General features: G+C 38.3%; 1 protein-coding gene across 1 annotated transcript; it reads left to right on the forward strand.

Annotated features, from left to right (window-relative positions):
• The first annotated feature begins 286 nt into the window (after nt 1-286).
• On the forward strand, nt 287-13,939 carry Tmigd1 (transmembrane and immunoglobulin domain containing 1). The gene is made up of 5 exons (XM_026389019.2): nt 287-368; nt 2,774-3,055; nt 7,772-8,050; nt 12,768-12,871; nt 13,895-13,939. Exons 1-5 carry the CDS (start codon nt 287-289, stop codon nt 13,937-13,939), a joined length of 792 nt encoding a protein of 263 aa, XP_026244804.1.
• The last annotated feature ends 12,976 nt before the right edge of the window (nt 13,940-26,915 follow it).

A 26,915-nucleotide genomic window follows, 5' to 3' on the forward strand; every position in this document is an offset into this window, starting at 1 on the left:
TTTTCCCCCAGGGCTGCCCCATATCTTATGGCCTATTTCCTTGTGGTTTTCCTTTTGTTGCCTGAAAAAAAAATTTTCTTAATACTAAAAGTACTTTGAACTTAATCAGAACAGAGTTGTTTAATTAAAAACTAAAAGTAGTACCGTTATAGCTGGGATGACTCATCTGGGACTCTATTTTAAATGCCTCGTAGACAGGAAGAAGGTTCATAAACTCATTGTAGACCAAAGTACAGAACCAACTGCATTCTTTTCCCATAGCAGATCCGACCTGAGTTCATTAAGGATGGCACAGAAAAGCAGCAGTCTAATGCAAGTGTACATATTACTCCTCACAACAATTTTATTTTTGTCACGAGAGATAACAAGTAAGTTAATATTGTCTTTGGCTTCTTTTTCGATAAAGAAAAATTTCAGATTAAAAACCTGATGGATGGATATTGAGTACATCCTTGAATTCCAATTTGGAATGTACACAGTTGGTATGACTCAGTACAAATGACAGGCAACATAATAAAAAATTAAGTGGAAAAATATTGGTTTTGTGGTTTTGATAGTACAAGACAAGGCGAAGTACCTTATTCTCTCCAGAGTTAGGGCTGAACTGTTCCTACATTTTAATGCATTTCGGTAATCTCATTTGAACATACAGGAGAGTCTTTTCTGCAATTTTCTCCCACCCCCAACTGGAAATAGCTTCTTCCATCTCTGGATTTTAAAAGAAGTACATAATCATGGTACTAGAAATGAGGCAAGGGGCTCAGTGGTAGAGTACTTAGTATGTGTATGGCCCTGGCTTCAATTCCAAATGCCAAAAAATTAAAAATAAATTAGGTACTCTATAAAAGAATAAAGAAGGGCTTCAAATGTAACTTAGTGGGAGAGTGCTTGCCTAGCATGTCCAAAGTTATGAATTCAATCCCTAGCATTGCCAAAAAAAAAAAGTAAAAATTCCCTGAAATCCCATTATCCAGAGGTAACCATTCAACATTTTGATAGTAAGCCACAATCCCATTATTTTTACCAAAGGCTTATGCTTTTTAAAAGACAAATTGGGGTGGGGGCTTTAGCTCAGCGTTAGAATGCTTGCCCTGGATTCAATCCAAAATAAAAAGGACAATATTTACAGAATATATTAACATATATTATGAGGGGGCAGGATTATGGCAGTTAAAATTCTAACTTTTGTTATTTTCTTCTGAACCAGGAAAATCAAAGCTGAAATTCACAATTATTGCCACATAATGAAGGGATTTCTAAAAATTAGAGCTGAAGGGGAAAAACAAGTATATATATCCTGATCACTCACCCCAGAAAAAACTTGTCTATACCACAAATCATTACTATTTAAACATCTTTTTATTTTACTCACTGCCAAAACAGTGTCAAAACATCAGAAATGCAAGAACAATTTGTCTATAATCTCATTATGTGATCAGAAAAGCAGTTTCAAGTATTTTCTGCTACTATGCATATTCAATTTTGATACACTTGTGGTAATTATCAGAGATTTAATGCATATTCTGCCTTTTCACCTAATGTTATGCCTTAAATAATTTTCCACTTTTCTATAGTGCTTTTTCCTTTTTATTTCCCTATTTCCACTCCCTTAATTTCCTACTGCTAGCCCCTGAATTAAACGAATTAAGTCTGATAAGTACTTCTCTGATTTTTTTTCTCTACTTTAAAAAATCCTGGTCAATATATGTAAGATTTCTTCTCAAGCTTTTCCCCATAAATATATAGATTACATATATGTATCTATATACACACACAATGGGTATATATTTATTTATATATACATATATATGTATAAAGGATCATTTGGGGATTATTCTGTATATTCTGGTTTTTAATTCAGTAGTTCTTAAATGTCACTGCACATTAGAATTACCTGGAGTGAGGGGCTTTAAAAAAGCCCAATGCCTGGGGAATAAAATTGAACAAATTAATATTGTTATATTGTGTGCATTTTTAAAATATGTAACAGTGAATCCTACTATTAGGTATAATTAGTATGCACAAATTTAAAAATCTGGAAAAATATTTATTTTTAAAAAGTAAAAAATTAAGTAAAAAATAAAAATTAAAAGTCCATTGCCCAGCCTGTACTCATGTCAATCGGTTGGCTGTCTGGTGATGAAAGTCTGGCATCAAGACTTTATAAAAAATCTCCAGGTGAGCTAGGCATGGTGATGCATGCCTGTAATCGAAAGAGGATCACAAGTCCAAGGCCAGTTTGGGCGACTTAGCAAGACCTTGTCTCAAAGTAAAAAAAAAAAAAAAAAAAAAAAAAATTAAAGGGGCTGGGGTTATAGCTCAGTGGTAGGGTGCTTTGCTTAGCATGTTGAGGCCCTGGATTCCAAGTAACACACACACACACACACACACACACACACACACACACACACACACATATAGAGCTGAAGGTGATTTCAAAGTGCAGCAAAATTTGGTGACCACCATTTTTTGTTGTTGTTTTTTTGTGATGCTGGGGATTGAACCCAGGGCCTTATGCATGCAAGGCAAGCACTCTACCAACTGAGCTATACCCCCAGCCCAACCACCATTTTTAATCATTTTCTTTTTAATGAATAATACATTATGAATCGATTCCTTGTAAAGTCACATAGATCAACAGGACTATTTTTAATGGTTGAGAGGACATTTTGTTGCACTGATGTAACTTAATTTATTTAACCAATCCCCTATTGATGAATATTCTAGGTTGTTCACTCGGCATACCTTAATATGTATCTTCCTATACTCCCAGGTAGTTCTGTTTTAACTGTGAATGGTAAAACGGAAAACTATGTTCTGGATACTCAACGTGGCTTCCAAGCATCTCTGGAGTGTGTTGTTCAAAACCACACAAGAGACGAAGAACTTCTCTGGTACAGAGAAGATGGGAGAGTGGACTTGAAACCTGGAAACAATATCAACTCCAGTTCTGTCTGTGTCTCCTCCATCAGTGAAAATGACCATGGAGTCAATTTTACCTGCAAGCTGCAGAGGGATCAGACGGTGTCTGTCTCAGTGGTACTGAATGTTACTTGTGAGTGAAGGGAAAAGAATCAATCATGTGACTGCACTACATTAAATGGTAGTTGAAATCTAGGTCTTGATTTTGCCAAATGGTCCAATTTATGCCCCCACAACAAGGCACGAGAGTGCCTACTTCCCCACACCTTCACCAGCACTGAGTATCTGCTGGTCTCCTTTGAAATATTCTTTTAATTTTTTCAGTTAAGAATGTATTAGTTATTAGTGTTTCTTTTCTGTGAAATGCCTGCTGATATCCTTTAACCATTTTTCTATTGGAATATTTGCATTCTTTCTCTTTCATTCTTTTTTTTTTTTAGTTGTTAATGAACACAATACCTTTATTTTATTTATTTACTTAATTTTCTATGTGGTGCTGAGGATCAAACCCAGTGCCCCACACATACTAGGCACTGAGCTACAACCACAGCCCCATCATTAATTTTTTTGTTATTAATTTTTATAACATAAAACCTTTGCCAATTAGGATGGTAAGTATTGCTCCTATTTATTTATTTGATACTGGGTATTGAAGCCAAGGGTGCTCTATCAGTGATATATATCACCAGTCATTTTGTTATTTTTTTTATTTTAGACAGGGTCTTACTAAGTTGCTGAGGTTGGCCTCAAAACTTGAGATTCTCCTGACCCAGCCTCCCAAGTCACTGGGATTACGGGCATGTAACACTATGTCTGGCTGCTACCTATTTTTAATATATTTCATAGCTTTTTTTTGTCATATTGAACATTTTCACATTTATATATTTAAAATTACCAATCCTTTTTTGTTGTTTTTTTAATATTTATTTTTTAGTTGGACACAATATCTTTATTTATTTATTTTTCTGTGGTGCTGAGGATTGAACCCAGGGCCTCGAATGTGCTAGGCAAGCACTCTACCGCTGAGCCACAACCCCAGCTCCCTCTTTGTTGGTATTTAGCTTTTGTGTTGTGTTTAGAAATACTTTTACTGGGGATCATTTAATATCTCTTTAAAATCCAAAAAGTACTGGGTTGGGGATGCAGCTCAGTGGCAGTGTTCCATCCCCAGCACTGCAAAACAAAACCAGAAAATGTGAAGCTCTTCAAAGATTGAATATCCCATTGTTGGAACTAAATACAAAGTTTAGGGAAACAATCCAATGATACTACATAGGCACTTGTATGGTTTGTATCAGTGGAAAGCTGGTTCTACCAGAGGAGGTGTGGTTAAGATTGTGAAGCACCATGTAGAGCAGGACAATGGTGTGAGGTGGGGTGTGGTAAGGTTTGGTAGAAGGAGCTCTCAATTTGCAACATAGTAATAAAAGTCAAACTTACTTGATCCAATGAACTCAACCAACTTTTCTGTAATCCCAAATACATGAGTGGAGAAAATGCTGAGTAATTTAGCTCTAGAAAATTCTGACATCCTGCACTTTGAGTTTCCTGAGTGAATCATTTGTGGGTTCCCAAGCTTTGTTTTTTATTTGCAAAGAATTGATAAGATGTGATTTTTTTTTCTTTTTCTTTTTTTTTTTTTCTTTTTTTTGATGGTGGTGGTTCAGGGGATCAAATTCATGGCCTCACTCACACTAGTAAAATGTAACTTTTAGCAAGCTATGTCTTGGCTACTTTGATAAAGAAGCCAAGGCTATCAGAGGATATTGGTGGTTTTGTAATTCAGCTTTATGAAATGACAGATGAGAAAACTGAAGCCCAGATTGGGGCCCCAAATCACAGTGGGCGCTGAGAACAGAATATGAATCCCCAGCCTCCTAATTTACTGCTTTCCGCATGGTATCTTCTTTAGGGAGACATGGCAACAATGTCAATAATACGATTTGGTGGCTTCAAGAAATTGTTTTCATTTTCCAGCCTCAAATTGCTTTTAAAATCATCTTTATAACAACCTTTAAATGTCATTGTTGCTACACATATATGTAACCAACTGGTCAATGATTCATAGTGATAATAATTGACACAGACTCATCAACCAATAAACCAAAATGAGTTTATAAATGTGACAAGAATATTATGTACTCTCTAAAGGAAGTATTATTAGTGTTGTAAATAGCTGAGCAAGAACTAAGTGGGGGGGCTGGGGATGTGGCTCAAGCTGTAGCGCGCTCGCCTGGCATGCGTGCGGCCCGGGTTCGATCCTCAGCACCACATACCAACAAAGATGTTGTGTCCGCCGAGAACTAAAAAATAAATTAAGAAAAAAAAAAAAAGAACTAAGTGGGGGCTGGAGTGTAGCACAGTGGTACAGCAGGTGCTCAGCATGTGTGAGGTCCTGGGTTCAATCTCCAGCACTAAAAGTAAAACAAACAAACAACAGCAACAACAACAACAACAAAAACCCAATTGATTGGAGCCTGGATAATATGCTATTTGGAGAAGAGTATAGAAAACAGTTTCTTTAATTTGCTGTTGCACAAAATATAAATTGATAATCTCTCTTTTGCAATATCTATCAAAATTTAAAGTATGCCTACCCTGTGATATAACATTTCTCCTTTTAGACATTAACTGTGGATAAAAGCATGTACGTGTGCATACAAAGACATGTGTAAGGATACTTTTATTGTAGTATTATTTACCATTTTTAAATTAAACCATCTAATGCCTGTCAAAGTAAAATAAAATAGTCATGTTTTATACTACAGCACTCTAAAAGCAGTGAGCTAGGTTTTTTTTTTTTTTTTTGTGATTCATTGTGAGTATGTCTCAAAAACATGCAAGTTATTAAGAGAATTAAGTCTTTTATGTAAATGTTTCCCATGCTCCTAAAAATACATTTTTTCTCCTATGTGGACATTATATGTGTAGAAAATTACTTTTTAAAAAAAGATCTGGAAAGATTTATCCCAAATTCATAGCAGTGGATATCTCTGGGGAGTCAGAAAGGGACCAGACCAGAGTCAAAGAGGATTTTAGATTTATTTGAAATGCACTGATTTTTTTTTTAAAGGGAGCATTTCTGCATAGATGACATGCTTAAACATTGGGCTTAAATAGCTAAATTAAAAGAAATAACTAATGGGATCTGTCCACAAATGAAACTGTCCTATTTGGTAGTTGTGTTCACTATTCCAGCAGCTTCCTACATATCTGAATACCATATAACATTCTTGTTGGATATGGATATAGAACTCAAGCTCATTCCAAAGAGCAACAAAATGTCATTCTTCTGAGAAAGTTATTAATAGTGCAGCCTACTCAGGGTCTAATTATTCAGTGTGCAGATTATACAAGCTCCTTTTTTCTTCTCCATGTCTACCTCCTTCCTACTGCCCACTCTTTTTTTTTTTTTTTTTTAAAGAGAGAGTGAGAGAGGAGAGAGAGAGAGAATTTTTTTTTAATATTTATTTTTTTTTTAGTTCTCGGCGGACACAACATCTTTGTTGGTATGTGGTGCTGAGGATCGAACCCGGGCCGCACGCATGCCAGGCGAGCGCGCTACCGCTGAGCCACATCTCCAGCCCCCTACTGCCCACTCTTTAACCATTTTATTAATCTTTTGCACCTTTGCCAGAAAATGCAAGGGACTGTTTTAGTTATTTATTTTTTAGTTGTAGTTGGGGAATGTTAAAGAAAAGAGGGGAATGTTAGCTCAGCTGTTTCTCCCCCTGGATGTTGGAAAACTTTGGTGGAGGGTGAGGATTGGAATTATTTGTTAAAGATACAGTAAATGTGTTGGACTATCTCTGGGTCTACAACTGTTCTTATGGAAGGAGTAAGGAGTAACCTACACAGAGGGATGAGAGGGACTCACTAACCTTCCATTGATGCCAGAACTGCTGGGACCAGAATACCTTCTGGGAGGAGGCCATTATTTCTAGAGGATCATTGAAGAAATGCAAATATGCATTGGAAAATATGTGGCCGTAGCCAGGTGCAGTGGTGCGTGCTTATAATCCCAGCAGCTCTGGAGGCTGAGGCAGGAGGATTACAAGTTCAAAGGCAGCCTCAGCAATTTAGTGAGACCCCAAACAGCTTAGCAAGTCCCTGTCTCAAAATAAAAAATAAAAAGGGCTGGGTTAAATGGTTAAGTGTCCTTGGGTTCAATCCCTGGTACAATAAATATCTATTTGGCCAGGAAAAAATGTAGCTAGATAAAATGCAAAAATAAGAGGGTGTGAGTACTGCCTTCAGAAATACCATCACCACAATAATAATAGTAGCTAGCACTACAGTAAATTCTTCACAGGGATTATCTCGTTCAACCTTCACAGCAACTTATGAGCTAGGTATTATCATCCCATTTTTTTTTAGATGAGGAAACTGAGACCTTAATAGTTGAATAACTATCTCAAAGTCACAAGTAAGTGGTGTAGATGGATTAGGACTAACAAACACTAATGCCTGTCTTCTTAGTATTACACTGTTTCATCCAATACTAGCACAGCTTAGTTTATTATATTTACCCTCAGAGAGCACAGACCTAAGGCTTATAGTCTTAAGTTATTACAAATTGTCCAGTCAGGACAGACTCATTAGCATATACACTATGTTTATAATTGCATACTGTTTCATCATTTGTCTTCTCCACACTAAATGTTCTAGGAGGTTTAGAACTTAAGTGTGTTGTTTACCATTGTATCTTTATTTCCTAGCCCATGCTGAGCACAAAGTAGGAACTCAATACATTTCTGAATGACTACAAGAGAAAGGCTGAAGGAAGACCTTGAACATGGGTAAACTACGGCTTATGTTCTAATTAAACTTAAATGCTTGAATCTTGCAGTTCCTCCTCTCCTAAGTGGAAATGACTTCCAAACAGTTGAAGAAGACAGCAATGTGAACTTGGTTTGCAATGTGAAATCCAACCCCCAGGCTCAAATGATGTGGTACAAAAACAATAACATCCTGACTTTAGAGAAAAACCACCACCAAATCCAACAGACAAGCGAGTCTCTTCAGCTGTCCATCAGCAAAGTCAAGAAATCTGACAATGGAACCTACAGCTGTATTGCAAATTCACCTCTGAAAATGGAGACCTTGGACTTTCACCTGATTGTTAAAGGTAACTCTCTTTTTAAGCAATATCCAGCATGGTGAAAAACTCATAATAGAGTCTCAGTACATAACTTTGGCGGGGCTGGGGTTGTGGCTCAGCGATAGAGCGCCCACCTAGCACAGGAGAGACCCTGGGTTCAATCCTCAGCACCACATAAAAATTAATTAATTAATTAATGATATTGTATTCAACTACAACTAAAAAATAAATATCTTTTAAAAAATATTTTTGATGACAACAAATGATGAATCTAGGAAATCTAGGATTTTCTTTGGAGAAATATCCCCATCCAAGGAATTGCCCATTAAGAATTCCAGTCAGTCCTTTTAGGGGAATTATGCCCTTCCATACCAGAAGGTCCTTGCTAGAACCTAATGTAGAAAGCAATTCTGATTGGCTTTTTTTTTTTTTTTAGGGCAGGGGGAGTACCAGGATTGGATTCAGGGGCACTTGGCCACTGAGTCACATCCCCAGCCCTATTTTGTATTTTATTTAGAGACAGGGTCTCATTGAGTTGCTTAGTGCCTTGCTTTTGCTGAGGCTGGCTTTGAACTCATGATCCTTCTGCCTCAACCTCCCAAACTGCTGGAATTACAGGCGTGTGTCACCATGCTGGCTGATGGACTTTAAGGGAAGAGAATTTCCACAAATTGTCTTGGGCAGCAAGGTGAGACACACTGATCTTTGAGTTACCAGCCTAATGACAAACAGAAGAGAAGTCAGAAACACTCAGAAGAAAGATGCTGATTATCTAGTTATTTTTTTTAAAATGGATCTCTAAAACCACTCCTCACTCTTAAATCCAAACCTATAAGTTTGTCAGCAGAGGGAATGGGAAAAATTGAAGGCAAAAAAAAAATCTTTCTCTTGGATTTATGTTTCATCTACCCAGATTTTTGTTATTAATGTTGTCGCCAGGGATTGAACCCAGGGGTGCTTAATCAGTGAGCCACATCCCCAACTCTTTTTAAAAATTTTTTTATTTAGAGACAGGGTCTCACTCAGTTGCTTAGGGCCTCTGTAAGTTTCTGGGTCTGGCTTTGAACTTTTGATCCTCCTGCCTCAGCCTCCTGAGCTGCTGGGATTATAGGCATGTGCCACTGTATCCAGTTATAGCTACTCAGGTTTATCACCCCTGCAATAACAGAGAACAAATGAAGCTCCAAATATTTTTCCCTCCTCATATTTCTTGCTCAGACCAAAGAGAAAGGCGAGATACCTAATGTAGCAAATGAAGAAAATGCTCATGCACACATTCTCTGGTCTCAGGCCAGTATGCAAGAAGCAGCCAGATAAGCTAAGGCTCCTAAATCTTATTAGAACATTATTCACTTTGTCATTTGCTTCCTTGTACCTACTCATTGCTACTGTTGCCAGTTCCCAGGAAGCCAACTTGAACCCCTGCCAGAAATGATGGACTGATGTACCCAGTACTGATGTATTCTTATTTCCTCTTGCAGCCCAGCAGGGGTGGTCAGGACATGAAGGGAGCGGCTGATGGGAAGAGTTGCTGTTGGTTGACTGCCCATCATTGTGACTGTTCAGCAATTTGTCCTGCAGAGCAGTGACAGTATGCCTAGGGACTATTTGCTTTAAAAACCAGACTCACAAATAATCTAGGTACCCATAGGAGAGAAACCTTGAAAGGGTTTTTTTTATTAAGGCACATAGGGTTTGGCTTAAAACTTGTGGCTTTTTACCTCCCCAGGGCCACATAAGCAGTGTAGTATGAGTCTCATGCCATGTCATCCTATCTGGCTGTAAGACCACACTTGAAAGCTAGGGAATGATATCATTCCTTTTGGTTAAAAAGAAATTGTAATTGCTCTATGCCACCGGGGGAAAAAAAAAATATATCCCATACAGCTTGTGTGGCAATCAGCAAATTGCCTTTCGGGTGGGCAGAAACTTGTTTTGGGTGGAGCTCTTCCAAACCAACTTGTTTTTCTTATTTCTTCTTGCTTTGTTACTTCCCTGGCTGTTGGCTGCCTTCATAACACAAGCTCTCTGCTGCTGGTGCCGAGGCTCAGTGCCAAGTTTTCCACGAGGCTCTCCCAGCTTCATTGCTCAGTGGGGTAGTTTCTAAATGAAGCCATGCAAAGCCAGAAATGACATCATAGAGCTGTGTTTGTGTGTGTGTGTGTGTGCTGGCGATCAAACCCAGGGCCTTGCACATGCTAGGCAGGCACTCTACTACTAAACTGCATCCTTACCCCCACCCTTTTTTTTTTTTTAATTTTTAGTTTTTGAGTCAGGGTCTCATACATTGCTCAAATTGACCTGGAACTTGGAAATCCTCCTGCCTCCAGCTCCCAAGTAGCTGGGATTACAGGCATGTGCCACCATGCTCAGCATCAGGAAGTCTTTCTTGAGCCCATGTGCTGAAATTATTTTACCATAATGGATGCGAGAGGTAGAGATACCAAATCTGGTTACAAAGGAGAGCATAAAAGCAGAACAAGAGGAGAGGGGCAGTTACGTTTGTCAAAATCATTTCCAACAGAAACTTAGAATCCACGGGCTCAGATGGTTTTCAGCTTGTTTGTGGAATGGAAGCTGTTACATGTGGCTTCATTTTATTCATCCTGGTAGAAAAATTATTCCAACCTGTGACTGAATTCTGATTTCCTAATCATATCATCTTTGCTTCCCCTTCGTTTTGACATCTTTCCTTGCCACCAAAGTGGAGGGGTCCTTGAGTAAGGTAAAGCCCCTTAGTGTGTCCCAGAGCTGGCTCTAACAGAGCCAGAGATTTCTAGAAGACCCACTGAACACAGTTTCTCCAGAGGCTGGAAAGACCCACACCTTCATAAGAATAATTTTTTAGGAACGAAAAAGTTTAGAAACAGTTAAGAGAGGGCAGAAATGAAGGATACTTAATCCATTTGCTCCCCAATAATTATTCTGCATAGGAGCTGGGCAAATAATAGGAAGAAAAAAAATGAATTAAAAGGCAGTTGATTAATGCATTATACAGGTATGGGGGAATAAATCTATTCAATAATATTAAGGCACATAGGGTTTGGCTTTGAGATTAGATTTATCTTAAAGTTGCCTGTTCCCCTCCTCCCACCTTTCTCCCTTTGTATGCTCTCACAACCCTATTCCTTTTATAATGCTTATCTCAGTCTGTTTCCCCTCTTTAGAATATGAGCACCATGAAGGCAGGAACTTCCATCTCTGCTCCATTCTATCTCAGCACCTCACATACATTAGCCACTCAGTAAATATTTGCTGATTACACCTCAATCCACAAACTCAGTTGTACAATCAATGGCATAGTCTATTTTTTTTTATTTCCTAAAATTTTATCTAAGCCATGATCAGAGCCCATTCCCTTCCTTGGATGGCATTGGAATTTGGGGACTTAGACAAAGTCACTTAAAAACTTTTGTGCCAGGCATGGTGGTAGGGCACATGCCTGTAATCCCAGCTGCTCAGGAGGCTGAGGCAGGATGATCACAAGTTCAAGACCAACCTCAGCAATTTAATGAAGCTCTGAGCAACTTAGCAAAACCCTATCTCAAAATGAAAAATGAAATGGGCTAGGGATGTGAGTCAGTGGTTAAGTGCTCCTAGTTCAATCTGTGACTCATGGTACCAAAAAGGCAAAAAAAAAAAAAAAAAGAAAAGAAAAAAGAAACCTTTGTTTTGACCCTAAACATTTCTACTGTGAAGCACTTCATTCCCCTCTCATATCACACATATTAAAACAAAGCACATTAAGAGTATTTTTTTGCCATAAACATTTTGAAAGGAGCTTTATAACTTGAATACATTTTGAAGTTTGTTATAAATAAGTTATTAATTTCATTCTTGAAATTGAAACATTGATATTTAACAGTTGGGTTATAGTTAGCACAGGGTTACATTTTATTTTAGTTTACTAATTTTGATATTTTCTTTTTATGCTTTGGAGACAATGCTTTATCCCCATCTCACCTCCAGATTGTGAATATTTTCAAAGGCTTTTGGAAAGCTTTCAAACACAGGCATCATGCCTGTCTGATGAGAGAAATAACTCTGTTATTACCTGGAGCTCAGATAATAAGGGAATGGAATGAGGGGGGGGGGAGGGGGAGGGAGACAGAGAACATCTTTGCTAAAGTTGGAAGGGCTTAGAGTTCTATTTCCCTAGAGGCACCATGCAGTCATTTTCTATAATGTCTTGACACCTCTTTAGGCTACTCTCACAGTACAGATATAATTGTCCCTAGTACTCCCAGGGACCATAGACTTCTCTCTCTTTCCTTCTCCAGAAAGTTCTGCACCCTTTATCTTCTTACTCACAAAGCCTTCTTCCCCTTCTTTCCTGCTCTGAGATACCACCTAAATTCTTTTTTTTTTGTTTTTCAAAAGCCAGAAAAAATTATTGACTTCCGCCTACTTCTTTCTTTAGGGCAGAAATTGTGGATGAAGAAAGCACAAAGTGGCCTGACTGCTTGCTTTGGGGAAGCTAGTCATACTATAATAAATTATTCTTTTATAAAGGAATGAATTCATAAACCTGCCTCTGCCATTTATTAGTTTTGTGACTTTGGAACTGATCTCTCAAAGCCCTTGCTTCCTTGTCTGTTCAATGGTACTTATCTACCTTTTGGCATTGTTGGGAAGAGTTAATTAAGAAGATGATATATAAAAATGCAAGAGACAATGACTGGGACTTACATATTAGAAGCATTCAATTGTTCATTTTTCTTCCCTGTGTTTGCATTTCTGATAGATAAAGCTGTGGTGGTACCAATAGAACCCATTATTGCTGCATGTGTTGTGATCTTTCTGACACTGTGCTTTGGACTGCTTGCTAGACGACAAAGAATAATGAAGGTATCTAAGAATTCTGAGCTATTGGGGCAACAAGTCATCTAAAGGGCTGGGGTGTGACTCAGTGGCAGAGTGGGTGCTCTGTATGTATGAGACCCTGGGTTTGATCCCCAGCACTACACACCCACACAAAAAGTCACCTAAATAATGCCAGAAAACTGGCTATATAAATGACTTGAGTTATAACAAATTTTGTCTGGTCCTCTTATGGTAAGATCTAAAATGAAGTTGCTCAAAGGAATAAATATTGTAAATATATATATACATATGTGTGTGTTTGCAATGAATATTGCTTCACAAAGAATAGAAGTACATATGGACAAGGCCTGAATGAAAATAGCTGTGGTGTTAGGGGTAAGGAATTGGTAGGCGATTTTGAGTTGATTTTTCTTCCTTTTAAATTTCCCTTTATTGTTGCTATGGTGTCTGAGGTACAGCAAGTAAACACAAGGAGGAACATCTGCTTTGGGTTCAGAGATCTACGTGCTTACCTCTTAAGTACAGTCACATGCTTCAGCTGGAGTGGGCTGGGGTTGGAATTGTCAAATGGTTAACCTCATTGCTTAGCATGATTCAGAGTATGTGCGTGCATAAGTTAATGCATGCATTTGATTCTGCCAGTTAATTCAGTGCCAAAGAAGGGCTGATATGGCGGAAAGCCCTCTGTTGAACTTACCAGTCAGCAAGGGGCATTCTCTTTGCAACACATAACTAAGTGTTATTCAGGACAATAATGTCTCCCAAGAAGAAATTCACCCCACCCTTTGTACCAATCCAAAGCAATTTGATATCTATATATGAAATACCTGACTGATTAGGGGTCCTGAAAACATCCTGATGAAAAGTTGCATCTTTTTGAAATTCAATAAAAACTATTTAAGTGACCAAAGAAATGAGACCTCAGCCAGTGCAGAGGTGGCTGTATTTCCACAGCACCTGTCCTTAAGCTTTCTTGATGTATTAAAAATACTTATCCATGGACCTCAGAAAAGTAGGAAAACTCATTGCTCTTGTGTTTGCTTTCAGCTTTGCATAAAAGAGAAAGACCCTCACACAGAAACAGCTTTGTAAGTACTCTGGACTGGGATCATTTCCCAAAGCAGTGGGCAGCAGCGGTACATTATTAAGTCATTCCAGGCAAAATCCTCCAGAGATGGGTGATATACGAAGGTGAAGGGGTTGGGGGGGGGGCACGAATAGACCGTGCAGGAAAATCTGCCTCCACTTGACAGTAAGACAGATTGGAAGGTTGCCTAGAACCAAGAACACGTCTTACACCTACTCTCTAAGCAAGTTTGGCCAATAGTTTTGCAACTGTATTGCCAAACAAAGCAAATGACTGAGAGGACCTGCCCTGGGGGGAGCCACTGACTGCTGTAGTACTGCTTCACAACCAGGTCAGGAGCTACATTCTTCACCCTAATTATTACCTTTCTTTGGAGCTCCTTTAGTCTCTTGGCTCCATGCATGTGAAGTGGGCAGTGGAGTAACAAGAATAAAAGCCTCCCTCAGAGAGGATGGATTTTGTTTTGAATTTTTTTGTGTGTTGCTAAGATCATCATTATAATTAATTTCTTGGTTCATTTCAGATGAGAACACTAAGATGCCATCGAATAGAGGAAGAGTTGTGCATCAGGATCTCCTCAATTTATGTAGTCCCATCTGTATTTATTGCTATTATTAAATTCACTCCTGTCAAATTGTCAGAGGTTATGATGAAGTGTTTCGTTAATCACTTAACAGTAGTTGTTATGACTAATCTGATATACTTATGGGACAATTTTATGGAGAGAGCTATTCAGAATGAAAAGTAAGATTTCGTTAAGTTTTCTCCTTAAAGTGTATGTGAATTAATTATTTGTTCCGATTAGATTGACAACCATCTACTATTTGATTTGTATTTTTTCAGGTAAGATATTAACAGGCATTTGGAGTTCCCAAATCAGTCCAATTACCAAAAAATAAAAATAAATATGAGGGAACAACATAGAGTGATCTTTTTTTAATTACCAAGAAAATACATAAAAAGTGCAAATTATCACTTACTTTCACTGTCATTTTATAAAAGAAATGTCTTAGGACTAAAGAAAGATTATAATCTCAGTACATGACCGTCCTCCAAGTGGAATAAATTTAATATTATGAAAAATTCAGCATATGTTCTTATTTTTCTCTTCTCACCATGGTTGACATGGTCACAAAATTGATGAGCTCTATGAGGAAATGAATGTGTGAAGAGCAAGGGAGGGAGCTGGCCAGTGTATTCCAAGCATCTTTTGATTCTTTTTCCATGATCCTTTGCATAGATCTAGGTATATTAATTATGAATCAGCCTGTACTTTTCTCATACATATCAACTTCAAGTTGCAGCTTGCTTAAAATTTATCAGTCTCCCCCACCCCCACCCCCATCCTTTTTTCATAAGAATCTAGGCTTCTCTTTCCCACACAACTTGCTTGAACTGATGAAGAGGCAATGCTGGCCAGAATCACCTTTGGTATCTTTGCCAAAGATAGTTCTTTTTCTTTCTTTTCTTTTTTTAAGTGTTAGGGATCAAACCCAAAGCCTCGCATATGCACATATTCTAGGCAAGTGCTCTACCACTGAGCTATACCCCCAGCCTGAAAAAAAAAAATTGTTTTCATCTAATGTTGCAGTAGCTAAATGTGCCACAGTGAGAGAGAAGAGAGGGGTGCAGGGAGATCTGCTGTCAGACAAGTGGTAGAAAGGCTCTTACTGACATAGAATCAAAAAGAAGAAATGAGCAGAATATATGAAATCTCAACAGACTTGTTTCTAAAAAGAACAGACGCAAATCTTGTGAAGCTCTCTTTGCTTCCTTGGAAACATCAGCATGGATTAGACAGAGATTCTGTGGCTTACAGATTGCTATTTCTTTCTGGAGCCCTGAGCAGGGTTTTGTGGGGAAGCCTCAAGATCACATCCCTCTTTGGGATTTCTTAAAATAAAATTTGGAAGCCCCATGAAAATGCAGTAAAGATAAAGTGGGAGGATTGTGAAAAATCTGAAAGCTTAGATGACGTAGTAGAAGAAGCCTGGAGACTGTAAAGAAGAAGAAGAAGAAGAAGAGGAAGAGGAAAAATAAAGAAAGATCTAAGGCAGTAACAGGTTGGGATAGTTTTAAAAGAAAAGGAAATAGAAAAATTTACATATCAAAATGGACTTGGAAGCAGGAAACCAGAGTTGTAGTCTTTGCTGTCTTGTGCAAGCCCTTTTCCCAACTTTGGACCTTTAGAAAATGAGGAGGTTGAATTAGGAGAGACTTAAAGGACACATCAGCTTGACAATTCTAAGATTCTCCAAAGATGCCTACATAGTGTAGTTAAATGCGGGCAAGAGTTGGCAAGAAAGACTGAAAATGTAATACCTTTGCCCCACCTAGCAGAATTATGAATCAGCTTTGTTCTAGATCATGTAACAATCCTTGAGAATTACAGGTCATCAGTAAAGAGTTTCTTCACCTGTATAAAATCCAATGGCCTTGTACATTGGCACTGACAGGGAACATTAACTAGTTTTAACAGAGCAGAGCAATATCATAAATGACCATTACATTTCCTTTCGCCTTTCAGTTTATTAAAAAACAGAGCTTGTATTAAAAATTATGTCTATTGTTAAAAATCAAAAGTGAACCTGCCTTAGAAGGACATGAAATTCCAGAACTCAAAAGAGGACCCCACAGCCTTTCCCCAGTGTTTTCTCTACCCTCTTTAAAGTACCTGAAATTCCAATATTTATGCCCTGGTTTTGATCATTGGACAAGTCCAGGGGAAAAGTGACAATATCAGTGACCCCTCTCTCAATCTTTCCACTAATAAGGACACATTATTATTTCTTCTCCTTTTTAGGCCCCAGATTTTTTTCTTTTATTTTGGTGCTGAGGATCAAACCCAAGGCCTCAAGCAAGTTCTCTGCCAAAGAACTACCACTCTCAGGTCTTACTAAGTTGTTTAGGGCCTTACTTAGTTGCTGAATCTAGCCCCAAACTTGGGATCCTCCTGCCTCAGCCTCCGGTGTTGCTGGTGTTACAGGTATGTGCCACTGTGCCTGGCTGCACATATGATTTTTTAAAGAGAAGTCAGCAATCTGAATTTAATGCATAGTTCTCCTAATTTAAAATTTGTTGGTGTTATCTGTTTGCTTTAGTCCTGAATATCAAGGAGTAGAGAAATCCTAGACATATATTGCCCTTTTCAGCCAGGTAGATTATAACCCAGTGTCCACTAGATTTTCATTCTTTCATGGAGATTTTTGTGAAACTGCTGTTATGATTTTCACTCATTGCCTCCTGTTCCCCACAGCTCAGGCATGATCCTGAAAAACTAAGTTAGAGGACAGTTAGTATAGTGTGCCCAGGATTTTATCTACATCATTGCATCCCATAAACAACCCTATGAAGAAGTCAGTATTGTCTCAGCTTTGAAGATGAGGACACTTTAGGCTCAGAATGCTTAACTAACATAAAGACAGTGACTAAGCTGGGGTTCACACCCAAGCTGATTTAAAGCCTGGGGGCTGAAGCAGGGAAGGGGATATCACAGAAGGGGCAAAGGTTGTGCAATAAAGAGAAACCTCACCTCTTTCCTAATATGCCAAGAGTGAGGTCATATCACTCTATCATTCTACTTCTAATGACCCGTAGAGAATTTATTTAAGTAAGTAAAGGGAATTTATAATAACCTTGGTCGGAGAGCCTTTGGGAAATGTTTCGACATTCCTTGAAATAGTTTGCCGTATCTAGGGGTGTTGCAGAACTGAAGTTAGGAATTGCTGCCTTATATAGAGGCTTCTCCTCCTGATGATGATAATCATCATGTATTACTCTTTGTCACAGGGTTTGTAGAGATCATTTCTCATCCTTGCAACAATGCTGAAAGGTGGGTGTTGAAATTTCCATTTTACAGGTGAGCATATTGAGGATTAGAGAAGCAGGATGACTTATTCAAAGTCACACAATGAGCATAAGATGGAGCTGGGAGTCAAACTTGGGGCAGCCTGACCCCACAGTCCATGTTCTTCCTTCTATATGGCATGATCTTGGGCAAAGGAGTGAGGACAAAGGTACTCAAGTCACAGAGAGGATATTACCCCTTTAGGGCCTGGAGATGGTGGCTGAGACATTTATATCAGTTACTGGAGATCTTTGTGCTCTTCATATATTCTGGTTCCCTTGTCATTAGGTAATGCATGGTACTCATTATCATCAAGGGGCTATGGATAGAATTAATGGTGCCACTTACAAATAAAGCAAAGCAGAACGGGTGAATGCTCTTTTAAGTTCTTTCTCCCCCTAACATGGGAACTGTGGAGGATGTCAAAGCATCTGTCATTGTGGGGTTCTAAACATCCACGTGGAACAGAGCTTCCTGCTCACATGTAAACGAGAAACAGAACTGTAAGGAAAGAACTGAATGAAGAAAATAGAGAGGAGAGGTGGTTCAACAACAACACAGGTTTACTTAAGATAAACCTTTGGTGGGTTTGGGGGTTCCAGCAAAGGCTGGAATTGGTCTTCTGTTACAGCCTAGGGAAGTGGGGAGGAGTTTCCTAGGGCAATGAGGGAGTGGGGAAATTTTTGCAATTAGGCCATAGCTAGGGGCTTGTCAGGGAAGGGCCTTTGTGGTTGTCACCTTTATTCTCTGTGGTGGTCACTGTTCCATGTCAAACAAGGTGTTTCTCAAGATTCCAGTTTCAGATAAGAATTTCCTTTCTTGTGAAATGATGGAGTATTGTCTGTGGTTTAGGTCAGGCTGAGTCAGAGTTATTGTGGGGTGACTTGTTCTTAGACGGAGGACAGGTTTCAAAATGGTATTGCCTGTGTCAATTTTTCACTAACAAGAACCTCACATTAAATCACTGGATTTTTAGAGATAATTTGTTACTGTAGCATAACTTAGCTTATTTTGACTAATGCAAGTAATATTACAGTAAGAATTCAACAGGAGCTGGGGGTATAGCTTAGCGGTGGAACACTTGCTTAGCATGCTCAGAATCCTGGGTTCAATTCCCAACACCAAATAAAAACAAAAGAAAACTAGAATTCAGGAGAAACATTCATTTAGTTTGATAAAATAATGTTTAATTTCAGAAGCAAGTTTCTTAATAACCTCCATCCCTCTCGCCATGGACTCTGTCATATAAAATGCTGAATAACCTGTAACCAAAGCTTGTTTTTCCCTTTGAAAAGATTTACATCTGTTGACAACACATCTTAGAAGAGATAGGGCAGCAATATGCAAGCCTGAATAAAATTAAGTAATTTGTCTCACTTTATCAAAAAAACCCAAATGATACTCAATCTCATGCCATTGACTATAGAAAACAAAATATATACATTAATCACAAATGTCTTTGCGCTCAGGTATTTTTTTTTCTCAAGTTTATCTCTGCAACAACATCATGGCTCATTTTCATTTACTTAATACTGGAAAGCATGGAGAACTCTATTATGAATTCACCAAAAATTGAGTTCTCAGAGAATTATATATATATAGTACATATTATGTAATCATATATGCATTTATTAAATTATATATATACATTAAATATACAACACATAAATATTATGCAAGATATATATTATATATATGTATACACATATATGCATTTTTATTATATATAAACACACATAAAAAACATTGGAGATCTAGAGCTCCTGCCAACAGATTCCTGGAGTACTGCTGTGGAAAATCATGATTTATTTATTCTTATTTCTTCTGGCACTCTTTTTTTTTGGGGGGGGGGTGGGTAACCAGAGATAGAACTCAACCACTGATCCACAACCCAGCCATATCTTATTTAGAGACAGGTTCTCACTGAGTTGCTAAGTGCCTCCCCATTGCTAAAACTGGCTTTGAACACGTTATCCTCCTGCTTTAGCCTCCTGAGCCACTGGGATTACAGGTGGGTGCAACTATGGCCGGCAGGAGGATGACATGTTCAAAGCCAGCTTCTGTCACTTTTGATAGCAACTGTAGTGTTAGCCCCTGTTTGAATAAATTAATACTATTCACCTCTTACATTGTCATGTTAACTTATAGTTTATAAAGCATTTTTATACTTATCTTTTTTATTCATAAAGCCACTCTGTGAGATACATAGTGCTGTCATTTCTTATGATTTGTGACTGAAGATACTAAAGTTCAGAAAATTTAAGTGATTAAGCTATCCCACATAACCACTACTTGTTTCTACTGGATACTGTTAGGAATCATCAAAACTGAGTTCTCTGAGTTACCAGAGGTATTGTGGCATCACATGAGAATAGTTACATTCACATAAGCACTTGCTTTAAGTTGTCCTAAGCACTTTAAATATAAATCACTAAATCCTTGTAACAATCACAGAACAAGGGTCCTACTTTTATTACGCCCCTTTTAAAGGGAAGAAAATTGAGGCACCAGGGATTTAAGTCACGCGTCCCAGGTCGTGTAGCTTATTAGTGGTTGAAGTAAGATCTGGACTCTTGGGTCCTTAATCATTAGACTGTCTCTTACATTAAGAATGAAGCTGCAGGGCTGGGGTTGTGGCTCAGTGGTAGAGCGCTTGCCTAGCATGTGTGAAGCACTGGTTTCAATCCTCAGCACCACATATAAATAAATGTCCATCAACAACTTAAAAATACACACACACACACACACAAAGATGGGCACAGTGGCACATGCCTGGAATCCCAGAGGCTTAGGAGGCTGAGGCAGAAGGATGGTGAGTTCAAAGCCAGCCTCAGCAATGGCAAGGCATTAAGCAACTCAGTGAGACTCTGTCTCTAAATAAAATATAAAGTAGGGCTGGGGATGTGGCTCAGTGGTTGAGTGCCCCTGAATTCAATCTACATTCAAAAAAAAAAAAAATGAACACTATAAGGTACTTCCTACATACCAGAACATATGCAGAGAATAAGCGAACACCCACTGTTGACACATTTAACATTTGGATTCAAATAGAAAGCAGATATAGAAATACAGAGAGGGAGAGGAGAATAAGGTGGAGGCAGAGAGAGATTAACCTGAAGTGCCCATGGTGAGGCCTGACATTTTATTTAAAGAACGCCAGCCCTGAAATGAACATGAAGAGGGAGGGTGCCAGACCAGCTACCCTGGCCAATTCTAATTCCCTCCGGCTTTCTAAGTATGAGCATCTCGTGAACTGAGGATGAATCTAGTGTTCAAGATTTTGCATTTCTGCGGGGAGGTGGGGATATGGCTTAGTGGTAGACGACTTGCCTAGCACGCATGAGGCCCTAGGTTTGATGCCTAGCACTGCAGGAAGGAAAGAAAGGAGAAGGAGAGAGGAAGGAAGGAAGGATTTACAACTCCTTCATTTTTGTTCTCAGCCAAAGAAACAAGCAAGAACCAGCTAAAGCAAGAGCCAGCTCTACTGTACTTTCGAAGAGAAGGGTCTTAGGTCTCTGAGGATACCTTCTGCTATAGTTTTGATCATAAATGTCTCCCCCTCACCAAAGTCATGTATTAAAAGGTGTGGTCCCCAGCCTGCTATGCTATTGGAAGGTGGGGGGAAACTTTGAGAGGTGGGGCCCAGTGGAAGGTCTTCGGTCACTGGGGTTGTGCTTTCAAAGGGGACACCAGTTTCCTCCTCTTGCTCTTTTGCTTCTTGACCACCATCAGATGAACAGTTCCTCCTCCCACCCCGCACATGCTTCCCCATGGTCTCCTGTGCTGCCTCAGACCCATAGCAACAGCATCAAACCACCATGGACTGAAAAACTCTGAACCTGGGAGCTGAAATAAACCTTTTCCCTTATTAGGTTGATTATATCCGGTAGTTGGTCATGATGATGGGAAAGCTGATTAACACACCTTCCTGGGACATTTCCAAGGAAATTTTAATTGCAATCAATTTTTGCTTGACTTTGGAACCTAGTACTTGAGTAAGCCACAGTTCAAATTTGTCTTGGAACGCAGTGTTGAAGTAGGTAGCCAGATTCCTATAGTTTGTCATACTACTCTGCTGTGTATATTCAACACTGCTCCTGGAAAAGTCATATATAACCAGACATACATGGAGCTGCCTGATATATACAAAGTTACTTTGAAAAACTTGTTTCTCATCCTGGCTGAGTCACTAAATTAACTGCTCAGCTCTAGGAAATCATATTATCTTTCATAGACTCAAAACTCTGGTATCAGAGCAGAGGATAATCTGTAAGATCCTGGGAGCCTTCCTAGTATATGATTGACATTAAAAAATAAATTTACATGCCAGGTGCAATGTTGCATGCTTATAATCCTAGCAATTCAGGAGGCTGAGGCAGGAGGATCACAAGTTCAAGGTCAGCCTCAGCAACTTTAGTCTCAAAATAAAAATTAGAAAAAGGACTTGGGATGTAGCTCAGTGGTAGAGTGCCCCTGGGTTGAGTCCCCAATGCTGCTGAAACAACAGCAACAACACACACACACACACACACACACACACACACACACACATTTAGAATAATGAAATCATTCTTAGGTGATTTAACTACTTCCTTGAGTGTCATTGTACAAACAATATGTATCTTTTGAAACAAATTCTCAGTCCAAAACAGATAATTTTTTACTTCAGCTGTTCTTTGTAGATTTTACAAGCAGTTCAAGGGCATGATTAAACAATTCCACCAAAGATGATATAAACTTTGTTGCTGCTAAAGAATCATAGCCTTGAATTCCTGAAATGATTTTATAGTTATGGTACTTCATAAAAGTGTTTAATAACAAACTCAGCTCACTTGGAAATCACCAGTCTAAAGGACTTTGCTCCAATTTGAGATGTGGGTCATATTTGCTTTGAAGAAAATATTTAATGATTTATTAACAGGTTAAATTTCTGCTACCAATTCATGATCTCTTTTGATCACTCTAAATGTAAGGATAAAACTTTTTAAAATTCCATTAGTGCTATTAATCATCTAATTGATGCTTCTGACATTGAGTCCTTGATGAGTGACCATCATTATTTTCTACCTTCATTATACAAATTAAAATGGGCCAATGTGAAAACTTAACAGCTGGAAGTATACATGCCTAAGAAAAATCTCATGAGAATGTTCCATTTGTCAAAGACTATAATAAAAGCCTCAAGAAACCTAAACCATCCACAAATGGTTGCTTTGTGATAAATAAGAAAATGACAAATAAAAGCATTCAGCAATTCATAAATCTGTAGGCTCATTATTAAAACCAGAATGTCTAGAATATTCGAGTTTCAAGGTGCCTTCAATCATGTTATATTTTTTGGTCCTCAGGCTTAGAAAACTTAAGTGCTTAAGTCTCTGAACTCAGATTACCTGGGTTTATGTCTTTCATAATATGCACTCAATATACTTTAGCTATTATAGCTAATATTATTATCCACTCCACTTTTAGAAGAAGAAACGGAGACTCAGAGATCAAATGACTGTACCCACCTATAAATAGTAGAGTTAGGACTTAAAGCCAGGTCCGGTGGACTTCAAACTCTGGTCTCTTTTCCTAACTCCGTGCTGCCTTTCTCATTTAATGTAAGAAATCAAGATTTCTTCTCCACTACCACCACCCCTCTTTCTCTCTCTGTTTCTTCCTTTCATTGTGCTAGTGAGCATTCTGCTTCTGAGATGCACTCCTAGATGCAATCAGATTTTCTAAATGAGGGCTTTTAGGGAACAAAAAAAAAATTTCAATCCTAAAAAAAGAGAGATCCATGTTTTCATCCACTTTCAGGGTGAGATGCATGTTATCTCTTTTTCAGTTTTCATTTGGGCTATAAATATGTTCTGTTTTACTTCTGTCCAATGAATCATTCTTTGAATAAGGAAGAAAGAAAATTAAGTGAAAGAAAAATAAAGTGAGAATCAAAAACAGAAACTGGATAAGAAAATAGAACAAAAGGTATGCACTGGAAAAGGTGGGATGCAGTCACCAACTTCTGTGTACTAACTTTATTTTTGAAAAATTTTTATGCTCAAGAAAAAGACAAAAAGAATACCATAATTGTTTTACTTAAGTATTTGATTCAGATAGTAAAAAGTGTAGTTCACAAACAAAAGAAGAATTAAAGAAAGCTCTGATTTTACAGCTAAGTAAAGCCAGCCTAACAGCATTCCTAAGAGGAAAGCAGGACCCATGTTCTCCAATGGCATATAATTATTAATTTCTCTCAGGTCCAATTTCTCCTTTTAAGTGTCTGTCATTTGTCCTATTTGTTTATTTTTAGAAATACTGGGGATTGGACTCAGGGGAGGGGGAGGCTTTACCCCTAAGCCTTGTTATTTTTTATTTTGAGATAGGGTCTTCCTAAGTTGCCCAGGCTAGTCTTGAATTTATGATCGTCCTGCCTCAACAACCCAAGTCACTGGGATTACAGGTGTGGGCTACCCCACCTGGCTGCCCTTCTTTTTCTTTTATCTTCAACTTTTCTGTATGTTAACAAAATTCAGGTCTTAGTTAGTGACTGTGGGTGATGGTTTCATCAGGATGATTTGTACCATTGGGCTTCCAGAGAAGCCCTATCAGAACATCCTTCTAACCAGATCGCCACAGTGTTGAGGATCAGTGCCTCGTTGTTATATTTCAAAAGAGCCCCCTTTCTCCCTGGCAGAAGGAAAGAAAAATAGAGGAAGTTTCCCTGTATCTTTCAGATAACATTTAAACTCCTCAGTGGACATGGTTGGTCCTCCACGTTTGGCCTCTGCCCTCTCTTTAGTCCATACTATGTTCAAGTGTGCAGTTTTCAGAGACTTGCTACGTTAAGATTCTTGCATAAGCCATTATCTCTAAGTAGGATTCCTTTTTCCCAACTATATCACTTGACAAATTCCTAATTGTGCAGAACTTGGGTGATCTGTCATCTTCTAGGAACCTTTCGAGTCTGACTTAGAAAAACCATTCTCCATGTTCCACATCACACCATGCAAATCTCCACCCCAGCACAACAGTTAGGGTTGGGGTGATCTATGTCCCAAATAGATCCCATATTTATCCAGTTTTTTCCTTTACTGCTGCCTTCTCTATCCACATCACCATTCACTCTTGCCTGCTCAAATTATTGTCTCCTAAGACGACTCCTCACATTCCTTTCTCTTTTTAGTCCATCATTTACACATGCAGTCCTACTGATCTTTTAAGAAGAAATAGTAAATGCACACAAAAATATAGATAATAGATAGGTATAATGAATAGAACGAACACCCATGCCCCCAACCCCAGCTTATGAAATAAAAAACTTCAAATACCTTTGAAATTCATAATGTCTGCTCTCCAAAGGTAAATACTAACTATGTTGACTTTTGTGTTTAACATTCTTTTGTTTTTTATTCTTCACCCCCTGGTACTAGGGATCGAACCCTGGGGCACTGTACCCTTGAGCTGCTTCCCTAGACCTTTCCATTTTTTATTTTGAGACAGGCTATCCCTAAGATGCTGAAACTGGCCTTGAAACTTGAAATCCTCCTGCCTCAGCCTCCAGACTCCCTGGAATTATAGGTGTGCGCCACTGTGCCTGGCTTTCCTGTTTGTTTTTTGTTTTTGTTTTGTTTCAATGCTGGAGATTCCTTGTTTTACTTATTTTTTAAATTATTTTTACCATTTTTGTTCATAACTCTGAGCAATACATGATTCAAGTTTGCTTGTTTTTGAATTCTGAAAAATAGTAGCATGCTATTTGTTTTGCTATTTTCTTTTTGCACTAGAAACATTGTTTCTGTACTTACCATGTAGATTTTCAATTTTTTTGTAGTATTCCAATATATGACTGTATCATAATTCATGTAAATGCCTACTGATGAAATACTTTTTAAAAGTTCTATGCAGGGCTGGGGATGTGGCTCAAGCGGTAAAGCGCTCGCCTGGCATGCATGCGGCCCGGGTTCGATCCTCAGCACCACATACCAACAAAGATGTTGAGTCCGCCAAGAACTAAAAAATAAATATTAAAAATTATCTCTCTCTCGCTCTCCTCTCTCACTCCCTCTTTAAAAAAAAAAAAAGTTCTATGCAATCACCAGCAATGCTAAAATAGTATTGACCATAATGCCTAATATACGTAAGTAGGAATTTTTCTAGGGAAGCACCATCAAATAGAATTTACTGTGATGATGAAAATATTCCATATCTATGCTGTTCAATGTAGTAGCCATATGTGGATATTGAGCACCTGGAATGTGACTACTCCAACTGAAAAATTTTTATTTATTTATTTATTTTAAAAATGTTTATGTTTTAGTTATAGGAGAACACAGTGCCTTTATTTTATTTTTATATGGTGCTGAGGATCAAACCAGTGCCTCACGCATGCTAGGTGAGGTCTTTACCTCTGAACCACAACCCAGCCCATTATTTTTTAAAATTCTTATTTATTTTGGTATTAGGATTGAACCCAGAGCCTTGCACATGCTAGGCATAATACCTTACCACTGAGCTATACCCCCAACCTAAATTTTTATTTTTATTTATCATTATTATTATTATTATTTTGGCATTGGGGATTGAACCCAGAGGTGATTTATCACTGAGCTACATCCCTAATCCTTTTTATTTTTTATTTTGAGACAGGGTTTTGCTAAGTTGATGAGGATCTCACTAAGATACTAGGCTGGCCTCAAACCTGTGATCTCCCTGCCTCAGCCTCAAGAGTCACTGGGATTATAGGTGTGCACCACTACACCCAGCACATATAAATTTTTAATTTTATGAATTTAAATGTAAACATTCCCGAGCAGCTAGTGGTCACCATATTGAACAGAGTAGCTCTGGAATATATACCCAAGAATAGAGTGGCTGGGTTACTTCAGCTTTACAAAATAGTCATGCATTGCAAAAATATGTTTCAGTCATTGATGGACCATGTATAAGGCAGTGTCCTGTAAGGTTATAATGGAGTTGAAAATTTCCTATGGCCTAGTGACCTGTGCCCTGATTCATAGCACAACACCTTACACCATATGTTTGAGGTGAGGCTAGAATAAACAAACCTACTGCTCTGCAAGCCTTATGAAAATACCCAAAATTACATGCAGTACACAATGCTTGATAACACATAACAATGTTACTCTGGC

The sequence above is a fragment of the Urocitellus parryii genome, chromosome 7 (assembly GCF_045843805.1).
Source record: "Urocitellus parryii isolate mUroPar1 chromosome 7, mUroPar1.hap1, whole genome shotgun sequence".
Taxonomy (NCBI): domain Eukaryota; kingdom Metazoa; phylum Chordata; class Mammalia; order Rodentia; family Sciuridae; genus Urocitellus; species Urocitellus parryii.